We start from the raw sequence: 11481 nt of genomic DNA, 5'->3' as shown, positions 1-11481 counted from the left end.
GGGTGTATATATCATTCATCATATATGTGTGGCGGTCCCGTTCAATAAAATATATTGGTAGACTATCTCGCGAAATACTAGCATGAGGAAAGAAGAAAGAACGCTGTGCCTGCCAGCATTGAACTATTTAATGTGCGAGGGGTCCTGGCCCTAAAACAGAACAAAGAAATCAACACAAAGGAATCAAACATGTCATGTAGATCAATGTCTCCTATGACTTGGCTGTCACCTTTGATGCGGATTGCTGAGCCATGTTATGCAAAGGAAAGCCCCATGTTTTGTACGTGGTGCACACCGACCCATGTTGAAGCATCCAAAAAGCTGAATGGACTAACCAATTGATCCCAACAGATGACGTTATAAAGAGACCGATGACAACCGCAAGGCCACTGGCAGTAATACCAACGCTGAGCCCTTCAAGAAGGCGCATCAGGTGCGGGCATCCAAGAGAGAAGTCAAAGTGCCTCCAGCGTCCAATCAACACAGTGGTCAGCAGTCATATACATCGGCAGAGGAGTTCCCCTTTGCGTCGGCCACTCAGGGTGGAAAGCGGTATGTGTTTTTTTCTGTTCTGTGTAGTCGAATTGCTTGTCTAACCGTGTGATCTTTAGAGCGTATTTGTTCCCTGCGCCGAGTGGAGCCCAGAACTCCCTGGGCGGATCATGGGGGGTCTATTCGCATTATGGCATTGATCCATACAGCAAAAACGTGGCCAATAATAACGGCTGTGATGATAATTGGTACAAGATTGTCAAGTTTACGGGTAGTCCGGGGTAAGAGCTCAAGTAAGAGCTCAAGGAATTTGTTAAGGGCGGTTCATGTTACTGACTGCGGAGATAGACCGTATTGCAAGGCGTTCAATAACCATATCAACTCAGCAACCAAGTCCAGTAAGTGCAATTCAGGCACCGAGATCGCGGGCGACTGGGGTTTTGATGTTGCAGAGTATGCTTATGAGTTTACCGGACTGGACTTTCCTTATGTTGGGAAATGATCGGACAATTCTTGGGAATTGACTGTTATGTATAGAAGATTTAGATTATAGGACGCGGCGTTTAGTTATGAATTCATGAGTTTTATCTTTACAAAGAGATGGTAATGATGCTGGTGCACCGGGCAGAGTGGGTGCAACACTTGACTTTCCAGCAGTTCCCAAATTTCACATGCCTAGCAACCTGACAGAGCGGGTGCAAGACGTGACACCCCGCGACACATCTGTTGCATAGATATGTGCCTTGTCTGTTGAGATGACCGCAGCTAGAGCCATGTTAGATGTGACTCATGACAAGCTATCGCAGAGCCCGATGGATGACAATGTCTATCGGCTAGGGAGGTCTCTTGCCACAAATTTTATAATTACCTGTCTTCCGGCTGGCGTCTATGGTCTATATAGTTACTCATGCTATTTTAGATACATGTATATTCTGATATTGACCCATATTTACATGATGATCCGCTAAATAACATAATATGAAACTAATATGTTGATGGGGTTATTTTTTCGCCCCATAACTAGTTAACTTTAGTTAGTGAAGCGGGTAGCTCAGGTTCGGGGAATCGGGAGCCGATAATCCGACTGCACGAGGCTATATGGCGTACAGAAGATGGAGAGTTTAGTATACGCCGAAAGGAGTATGTAATATTGAAGTCTATGGTAACCACACGTAGAACAAGTGCTTGAGTGCTTAACTATCTAAATACGTGTAAACACCGACCTATATAAAGATCCCCTGGCCTCGGTAATCGGGCCGACTATTTGTCCGATAGATCCTCGTCAGTTAGCTAGTTAGCACAGGTTTATCACTGGCCAGTGGCTTAGTGGTATGGACACTAAGCCTGGCTAGACTGCTGGTGCAGACATCACTCAGCAGTTTGTGGGTTCGAATCCCGCCTGGCCCTTGAACCACAAATCTTGTCTATACCAAGTATCTATCTCTCGCAGGTTTTTCCCCCGATCCTGGGCGGGGTTATTTTTTCCCTACGAAACAACAGGTAAATGCCGGATAGATCCCCTATAACTCAACACTATCGCCAACCCAGGTGGTATTGACTTGACTAAAGTATCCTCCCGCGCGGGAGGTGCTTCATGTATAGTAGAAGGTAGCTTAGCTAGATGCCAGGCAGTTCCGATCTGCCCGTTGTATGTCCCGAACCGGGACCAGGATCTTTCCGTGGAAAAATCCGACCCTCGACGTTAAATAGAAACACACACACACACACACACACACAGGTTTATCACTACTATCAATTCAAATGGGCTCGGAGTTCATCTTGTGCGGTTCAAATGTCGCCATACTTCTCTACTTTTTTTTTTTTTAACCTTTCTTTTTAACATCTGATAAAGTTTTTTTTTTTTTTTTCATAACACCGTTCCGATATTTCCCTATTGAAAAAAAAACTCCTCAGTGGCGACCCCCCCTACCTTCTGAGCGAGTTCCTGCACTGCGAAAAACTCGAATCTTATATTTAACTTCACGCGGAATCGATTGATACTACTTTCAACGTTGTTCTCCCCAGTTGTCGCTGACAATCGGAAGGGGGGGTGCAAGGAAGAAAGGGGTGGTCGGAGCCGCGTCTCCGTGGCCTGACCACTCATACAATCACAGACCACGACCAATGCGCCCACGCAGCTGCCATCCTCACAGAAACAGCAGAGCTGAAGCAAATCGCTGACCGGACCCAGGGGCTGCCTCCCAGGGACCTATTCATCCGGTTCATGAGTTCAGTTGAAGACCTTGCAGCAAAGGTGCGCGACCGCCGAAGCAACAATGGCAGCGAAGACCATGACGGGCAGAAAGAGGTGCTCCAACAAATCCAGAGCATGTTAAATAAGCAGACAGAGGAGATGAAAGCTCTACAGCACTCAACACAGACCCCCAAAGTGATCAACAGCCCCCCATCATACACTCCGTCTGGCCATGCAAAATCATATCGGAATGCGGCTCTAGCAAGTCACCTGACATCAACAAAGTCTCCATTGATCTCAGGTTGGATGCAGGGCCATACCCATGGATCCATTGGTACAAATGAAAGACCAAGCACCTCTCCAAGCAGCCCAGCAACCCCATTTCCACTGAAAGCAGACCTGGAGATCCATATCCGGGGCACTGATCACCAAATCATTGACCCATTGCGCCACCAGAAGGAGGCCAGGGTAGTGGAGTGAGCAAACCGAGCCATTAAAGAATCAAATAATGCTATCATTACCCACCGGTCAGTCTCTACAGGCCGCATCCTCCCCAGCGGGGACATTATCCTACGTGCAAAGAGCCTTGAGGATGTGGAACAACTAGCCAAAACAGCGAAAGACTGGTGCCTTGCCTTTGGAGACAGTGCAACTATCAAAAGAAGGACTTATCGTGTTGTCATGAATGGCATTAACTGCCAGCTTGACCTAGCAGCTGCGCCAGCTCGCATTAAGGCTGATAACTTAGGGCGTCTGGCCTCTGCCCCCACAGTGATCACATATACTGCATGGCTTCTTGGCCCCTGGCATATTGCAAAACACAAACCAGAAACATCCAAGCTAATTGTTGAGTTCGATAATGATCGAGTCGCCAACATTGCCATACTGCTTGGCCTGGCACTTGATGGCCGTGACCACCCATGTGAATACTACGGCCAAACTCATCGGATTCAGCAGTGCTTCAACTGCCAAGCATATGGCCACATAGCCTGAAACTGCAAGCGACCTACCTCATGCGCATACTGCGCGCAAAACCATTCCTCTCAGGACAGCCCTACAGCAAGAGACCGCACCAAGGCTCAGTGCTCAGTCTGTCAGAAACAGAACACTAATTGAACTGAGAAGACCTCAGAGGATCACTTTGCCTTTGACCGCAGCTGCCCAGCTCGTGTGGAACGGGTGGAGATGGCACATCATAACCGAGTAAATGGATGTGGATGGTATGAGAGTGCTCTAATCTTCCTTGGTTCTGAAGCCCCCTCAGGGGAGAAACAAGGCCAAGATCCCACCCTGCAGAAGCCACAGAGCACCACACTCAACGTCGCGGCCCAGGCCGACCAAGAAAGAGCAGTAAAAGACCTCGCACAGAAGATGAACCTGAACTAAACAGCGTTATGGCGGATACCCAACTAGAAACAGAAACAGAGACAAACACCCAAACCCAAACTCTGAAGCTCAGGGAGGGCCCTCGCCAGCGGTCTAGAGCAAGAGCTCTCAGTGCTCCAAGCACTGATATTGCTTCAAGAGCACTCAGACAGAATCGAACCCAACGGAAAAGCTATACCCAGCAACATGGTCAAGGGTCTGGTGATGAGCAAAGCCAGTATCACTCCAATGAAGACCCAATGGAGAAAGAACTGTGATCAATAATGGATCTTGAACAAATTCGAATCCTGCAGGCCGACTGCTGGAAATCACGTGAGAAAGTGATGATACACCTCTTTGGTGAGAAAGAGGTGCGCGACCTAGATATCCTGGCTATCCAGGAGGCCTACATCAACAGACACACAGACCAAGTGACCACATATTCACAGATGCTTGGAAACCGCTTTCACCTCCTGATCCAACCTACTAGCAGGGACACTAATGTGGCTAATATGCCACGGGTATGCTTCTTTGTTAGCAAGGCACTGGATCCGACGAAGTGGGCGATCCAGCATCATACAAAGGACCTGAGCACCTTGACACTGCGCACAAGAATAGGCCTCATACATATTCATAACGCATATAATCCCAGCCCTGTGACAGGCCAATCCAACATCTTCAACGCATTGCACAGCGCGCTTGCTGAACATCCCGACCAGCAACATATGGTAGTAGGCTTGATCATGAGATGAAAGTGGTTTCCAAGCATCTGTGAATATGTGGTCACTTGGTCTGTGTGTCTGTTGATGTAGGCCTCCTGGATAGCCAGGATATCTAGGTCGCGCACCTCTTTCTCACCAAAGAGGTGTATCATCACTTTCTCACGTGATTTCCAGCAGTCGGCCTGCAGGATTCGAATTTGTTCAAGATCCATTATTGATCACAGTTCTTTCTCCATTGGGTCTTCATTGGAGTGATACTGGCTTTGCTCATCACCAGACTCTTGACCATGTTGCTGGGTATAGCTTTTCCGTTGGGTTTGAGTCTGTCTGAGTGCTCTCGAAGGAATATCAGTGCTTGGGGCACTGAGAGCTCTTGCTCTAGACCGCTGGCGAGGGCCCTCCCTGAGCTGCGGAGTCTGGGTATGGGTGTTCGTTCTTGTTTCTGATTCGGCATCCGCCACAATGTTGTTTGGTTCGGGTTCATCCTCTGTGCGGGCTCTTTTAGTGCCCCGTCTGGGTCTGCCTGGTCCACGGCGTTGGGTCCGTAACTCTGTGGCTTCTGCAGGGGTAGGATCTTGACCTTGTTCCTCCCCCAAAGGGGCTACAGAGCCAAGGGAGATTAGAGCACTCTCATACCATCCACGTCCATTTGCCCGGTTATAACGTACAATATCCACTCGTTCTACACGAGCTGGGCAACTGCGGTCAAAGGCAAAGTGATCCTCTGAGGTCTTCTCACTTCACTTAGTGTTCTGTTTCTGACAGACTGCGCACTGAGCCTTGGTGCGGTCTCTTGCTGTAGGGCAGTCCTGAGAGGAATGGTTTTGCGCGCAGTATGCGCATGAGGTAGGTCGCTTGCAGTTTCGGGCTATGTGGCCATATGCTTGGCAGTTGAAGCACTGCTGGATCCGATTTGGTCGTGGTATTCGCCGGAACAGGTCCTCATAATCACGTGATATAGATGCCCGGCGTGTTGAGCATACGTTTACAGACCTTTATATGCTAGCTTCTGACCCTAGCAGGTGTTATTCTCTCTCCTTTCCTTATTGAATCCTTTCTGTATATAGCTAGATAATAGCTTCTGGGGTCTAGCCCCTTACATTGAGCTTCAATGGTATGACAAACCGTCAGATACAGACAAACAACTGAAACAAGAGATAAAATCACCAAAAGTCATAGATACTGCAACTAGATTTCATTATGCTAGAGGCTTGAAGATAATGATTGATATCGCTTCGTCTGGCTATTACCAATTCCATCAGGCCCACCACTTCTTTTCCGTTTCCTTGACTTCACCAGTATCTTATTGCCTGATTCATGCCTTATTTCACTTTCACTGACGAATCAGATAAACCTTGATCCGATCTAAGGAACACAAAGGCACCTCTTTCTCTCTCTTTTTCTTTTCCTTTCTTCTACTTCTACATTATCAGATACCTCAACATCATAGTCAACTTTCAGTCCTTAGAGAGCTGTCCAGATACGTTCTCATTTTTCTAGGAAAGGTCTCGCTGGTGGCGCCGGTGATCCGACTGGCCAGAACGTGAGTCAGGATGGAGCCGGCGAGAGATCTACTTGCGCGCCCACTCCCCCACATACTCTACGACGGCGGGACAAAGAGCCCCTCCATAGACAGCAGTCCCGTTTCTGCTACGTTTTTCGCCCCGTGGCCATCGTTCTATGAAGATGTTCGTGTTGCATTGCAGTCCATGGATCTCGATGGGCAAGTTAGCCTCATCGAATCACGCAATGGAGAACGTTATTTGACTGGCAATGAGCCTGGACTTACTACGCGCTTTGTTCGCAATTTATGTGATCCGGTATCTGAAGCACTATCCGTCACCCATCTTCGTCAAGTTATGTTTGGCGACGTTTACTCCATTCGTAAGACAACAATGGAAATACCAGACCTCGTAATGGTGAAACTTGTCAACCCGGAGCAACCCAACAGAGAGACAACCATCCTAGTGCTAGTTGGGGAGATGAAGACCTGGTGGACGCTGGAACTCGAGCTGTTCCCTGTCTCAAGCCCCGCTGAAGACTTGCAGAACTCGAGCGTCCAGTTGGTAAGAGAAAATGGACCGATGAGAACAAGCTGACTAGGCTAACAGTTGCTCAGGCCAGGTCATTCGTTACATGAGAAAATTTAACCTCAAGTACGGATTCTTGAGTACCTACCGAAGCACAATTTTTATCCGACGAGCCGCGGATTATAAATTCGAGATTTCACCTCCTGTCGACTATCGGGCCACGCGCCCTTCTCTTAGAGAATGTTTTATGGCTTTTGCTGCGCTGGCCGATAATGATAGGATTTACACGGAGACACCAGGGTTCAACGCAAGATTGGTAAGAGCTACACTAGGTCCTGGATCTGCTCAGTTATGTAAGATACTGACTCAACAGCATAATGAAGCTCTCCACGTCCGGCATTGCCGGCCTTCAGAATTCGATGCGTGAATCGTTTTACAGAAACCACACAATCCCACAGCACATCCCAACCACTATTTCCGCTTTCAACAGCAGAACAATAATGATTGGTCAAAATGGGGAGGCGAGAGCTTTTGTTACCTGGGTCAATATCTTACACAGCTTGACGCCGAGAAAAACTATCATGGAGGTGGACTTTGCAGGTTGCAAAGCTGTGGCCAAATGTTGGCCTGCAGAGTTCCAAGAGAGGTTGGTGTGTCTTATTACAAAAACTCGGTTATTGAAGCGCTAACTGCATTGTTTGTTGTGAAGTTATGAGTATGAAAAGGCTTTTTATGATGCAATGACTGACAGATACCCAGGAGGTACCGCCTTTTTCCCTTCACTGCTCGCTTATGGCGAAGTCGTCTGTTCGTCCCTCGTGTCAGGCGGAAATGTCATGATTTTCTCTTGGGAGGATGGGAAGCGTTTGAGTGATCTCTGGCAGACCTTGAATCAACCTGATCGTATCTACATACGAAACAAATGCCGGGAAGCGGTTGCGATTATTCGCCAGCTAAACATCTACCTGCAGGATTCCAGCAAAGAAAATGTGCTGTATGACAGGCGTACAGGAAAGGTCACAATGTTAGATTTCGAACATTATGGAATTTGCCCTGAACGACATCTGCGGAACCTTGATGCGCCTGAGCTTCTCACAATCTTTGGACGAAGTGGAATGTTACAAATCAGTGGTGGCTAACTTGTCTTTTTTATATTTTTTTTTGTCTTCTTTTTACTCCTTCCGCTCTGGGTCGTCCATTGAACCGACATGTAAGAAAAAGATTTCTTGCCTGTCTATGTCCTTTATCCTTCCAGTTTGTGTTCGAAGACCCTAAACGTTCAACACAACATTCGAAGTTCTTTAGTTCTTGAAGACGATTGGAAGAGTGGACGGAAGGAGATGAAAAGCTAGAAATTCTGTCTCCTGTTGAGACAAATTACAAACCTGACGGATGGCAACTTGTGAATGGAGATCTTCTGATGCCTGAAGTTGACCCGGACTTTCCCTATTGCCTCTTTTGTTGCTTTTTTCTTGCCTATGCCTTTCCCATAGTTGCTATGTTCTTACGTGTTTTATTTTGTCGACACGAACAGGGACGGCCTACATGGCGATCGATTACCAATGATGGGAAAAGTTGAGACCATCGCTAGAGGGAAGTAGTCGAGGCGGCAGCCCCGGATCTCAGGACTCTGAACGGAGTTGGGCCCAACTCAACATACACCATACATGTACTCTGTACAATAGGTATCATGTCCCGCCGCTGAAATGATGTATGACATAACCAACCGATCAACCAATCAGCACACTAATATCACATGCTCACATTCCTTGGCGGCAACGGCGGCGGCGGTAGTATATTCCGTACGTCTTCCTTTCCAAACCATGCATCTCTAATGATCATCTTGTCCTCATCTTACTACATCCTATTCCCTGCCAAGTCCTTCCCCGATTGACTTGAAATAGTCCTGAATAGAAGCTAACACGTGTCGCTTGCCTGTATGTGTAACAAGGCATCAGCAAGCCTCTTCTTACAGTATTGTCTGTCAGGCAGGTGCATTTCTCGCCCTTATTAGGCAGGTGCAATCCTTGTTCTCGTCAGGCAGGTGCACTCCTTGTTCTCATCAGGCAGGTGCACTTCTAGTCCTTGTCTTACAATGGCCGCCGCCATCACCAGCTGGGTGCTCAACCCAATCCAGTCTTTGACAATGTCTCGACCGCGTACTCGCGAGCTATGGTGCGCTTTATCCGATGATCTTCAGAAGTCATTTCCTGTGGAGTGTGTTGCAGACCAAGATAATATCAACACTCTCAAAAAGAAGATCTGGGAAGAAATCAGGGAAAAAATCAAGAATACCATACCTCACTACAGTGATCTCAAGCTCTACAGCCCTGTGGTGCAACTCAATCATGAAGAGAAGTTCAGGATTGATGATGGTGAATTTCTACGTCCACGCCGAATGATCACGACCAACCCACTCTTCCCTGAAAGCAAGGATCCAGATGTCGACATTGTTGTTGTGAGCGGAGGTGCCACTCCACAGAAACAGAAGTGCTCGGAATCACAAAATGGTGAGAATATCCCATTCTTAATGATCTTTTCATGCTTTTAGTTAACAATTACATGTTACAGCGAATATACCTCAGACACTGTCCATCGCAGAGCATCAGTTGATATGCCCTCGAGAGCGTACAGTGTCAAAACTTGCAGCCATTTTGGATGACATGAACATAGTCCATGTGCGTGGAACTCCAGCCAGTGGGAAAACACGTCTCTCCGAACTTTTGAGAGACTACTATCGCAAAGAGGGAAGAAGAGCTTTCTTAATCAAAAGATGGGAAGGACTCAATTTTAAGAATCCTTGGGGCAGTCTTGTCGAGCTTGTTGAGAAATGGAATGATGAAGCACAGGAAGCTCCCACCACAACTTCACAATCAGAGCAGGATCTCTCTTGGGTTTTGACATCAAACACTGTTATTATTGTGGATGAGGCACAGGCAACCTACAGTGATGATACGCTCTGGAACACAATCTTCAAAGAGAGACTAACCCCTAATGTTTACAAATTTCGACTATGTCTTTTCTGCTCTTACGGCAGTCCAGCAACAGGCCCAGATCCAACATTCTTCACTCCAGTCAAGTTTTCTGACGAACAACGCATCTCATTGACGCCACAAAACCAGCAAGACTCACCACCTATTGGTCTATTTTATGACAAAGAAGAGTTCAGGGATGTCATTTCACGATTGCTTACATTTCATTATGAAGAGACATTCGATTTTGATGAGGGTGCCCTGGAGTATATATTTGCAGTAACAAATGGCCATCCAGGAGCGGTGACATCGATAGTTGATGTAATTTACGAGGTATGTGCTGAATTATCTCTTCAATTTTTTGTTAGTTGAATTAGTTGAACCTCATATTGGGGCATTTTGAGAGGCCATATTTGAGCAAAGAAGCTAACAGGTTCAGGCCTATCGCCATGACATCAAGCGTGGATGTATCAGGACCTTGACAGAAGATCATGTCATCTGGTTCCTGGAGGACACTGCCACAGTTTTTGACAAACTAAGAAGCAAGCCAGTTAATCGCTCTTTTCCAGATATATCAAGAGCTACAAATGGAATCTCAGTCATATTGAGCAAAATTACAGAAGGAAGTATTCCATTTGATATCAATGATGCAAGCATCAAGTTCTGTTACCAGAAAGGTTGGATTCACAGGGTAGCTCTGGATGGTGGTGATGTTGCAGTTCTGCCATCGCGCTTACATGAAAAGTAATTCTCCTCACATGCCCCTATTGTTATTCTGATCTGACCATCTTAGATATGTTGAATATTGGATTGGCAAAATGTCAATGCCCCTTCCTGCCAGATTTGACTCACTACCAAAATTATGCAAAGAAGTTCTGGGTGAATTCTCCATCATGATCCTGAGGCATTCAGCTGAGGGCAAAAAGATATCAACTGCATCACAACCCAGACCTGTGGAAGCCCAATATCAGGATGAATTCCACAGGGGATTTGTCCACCTAGCTGGGCTAGGCGTACCAATATCCAGTGAATGGTCAAGAACTAAGGACGGTCGAGTGGATTTCTATATCCCAGAAAAGAAATGGGCGATTGAAATATTGAGAGATCACAATAGAGTTGATGAACATATCTCTCGATTCAAGGAGGGTGGAAAATATCATCCCTGGCTAAAAGAGAATATGATCAAGGATTGGATCATAATCGACTGTGCGACTTCTTTGCCAACCAAAGGTGTGTTTTCAGTGTTCAATTCAGTATCCATTATTTATTCCACTAACAACTTGATAGAGTTCTCTGAGCCTAGGCTGTGGCATGCTGTATTCATCAATGATTATTCTGAATTGCGGCTGTATAACCATCAGAAAGCTCTTATTATGTCTGTGCATCTACATATTTGAGGATCAGCAGAGATAATATGGCTATTGCACTGTTTACATGCATGTCTTTCATTGTGATATCTTTGTTAGCCGTAGCCGACTTCTCAACTATCAAGCAATCAGATGAATTCACTTGGTTTCCTTTGTCTTACCCCGTCACGGGGCTTCTTCTTGCCTCTCTCTTCAGGGCTGATGTTCTCGCCTTATGGCTACCTTGTTTAGATTGGGAATAGTATCTCTTTTCATCTACTAGACCGAAGCCGTGACAACCAGGAAAATAGTATTAGAGGTTATAGACTCATCTGGAAGTGAACATCAAAGTTTTAAAAA

The 11481-nt window shown here is 46.5% G+C and overlaps 3 protein-coding genes and 1 non-coding gene across 4 annotated transcripts; all 4 read left to right on the top strand.

The window, feature by feature from the left end:
- Nucleotides 1-1804: 1804 nt before the first annotated feature.
- Nucleotides 1805-1899, top strand: ACHE_t10005A. The gene has a single exon. It is a non-coding gene; the product is annotated as a tRNA-Ala (tRNA).
- Nucleotides 1900-2716: 817 nt separating this feature from the next.
- On the top strand, nucleotides 2717-3166 carry ACHE_10173A (uncharacterized protein; the record flags this gene model as incomplete). Its single annotated transcript, XM_043276331.1, has 1 exon — nucleotides 2717-3166. The coding sequence occupies one exon, from the start codon at nucleotides 2717-2719 to the stop codon at nucleotides 3164-3166; it is 450 nt and encodes a 149-aa protein (XP_043131293.1).
- A 3160-nt stretch (nucleotides 3167-6326) lies between these two features.
- ACHE_10172A (uncharacterized protein) lies at nucleotides 6327-7230 on the top strand (the record flags this gene model as incomplete). Its single annotated transcript, XM_043276320.1, has 3 exons — nucleotides 6327-6839; nucleotides 6898-7119; nucleotides 7177-7230. 3 exons carry the CDS (start codon nucleotides 6327-6329, stop codon nucleotides 7228-7230), a joined length of 789 nt encoding a protein of 262 aa, XP_043131292.1.
- Nucleotides 7231-8898: 1668 nt separating this feature from the next.
- Nucleotides 8899-11172, top strand: ACHE_10171A (uncharacterized protein; the record flags this gene model as incomplete). Its single annotated transcript, XM_043276309.1, has 5 exons — nucleotides 8899-9313; nucleotides 9375-10108; nucleotides 10215-10519; nucleotides 10569-11005; nucleotides 11063-11172. 5 exons carry the CDS (start codon nucleotides 8899-8901, stop codon nucleotides 11170-11172), a joined length of 2001 nt encoding a protein of 666 aa, XP_043131291.1.
- Nucleotides 11173-11481: the final 309 nt, after the last annotated feature.

The sequence above is a fragment of the Aspergillus chevalieri genome, chromosome 1, assembly GCF_016861735.1.
Source record: "Aspergillus chevalieri M1 DNA, chromosome 1, nearly complete sequence".
NCBI lineage: Eukaryota > Fungi > Ascomycota > Eurotiomycetes > Eurotiales > Aspergillaceae > Aspergillus > Aspergillus chevalieri.
The sequence above is the reverse complement of the archived record's forward strand: the minus strand, read 5'-3'. Positions and strand labels throughout refer to the sequence as shown.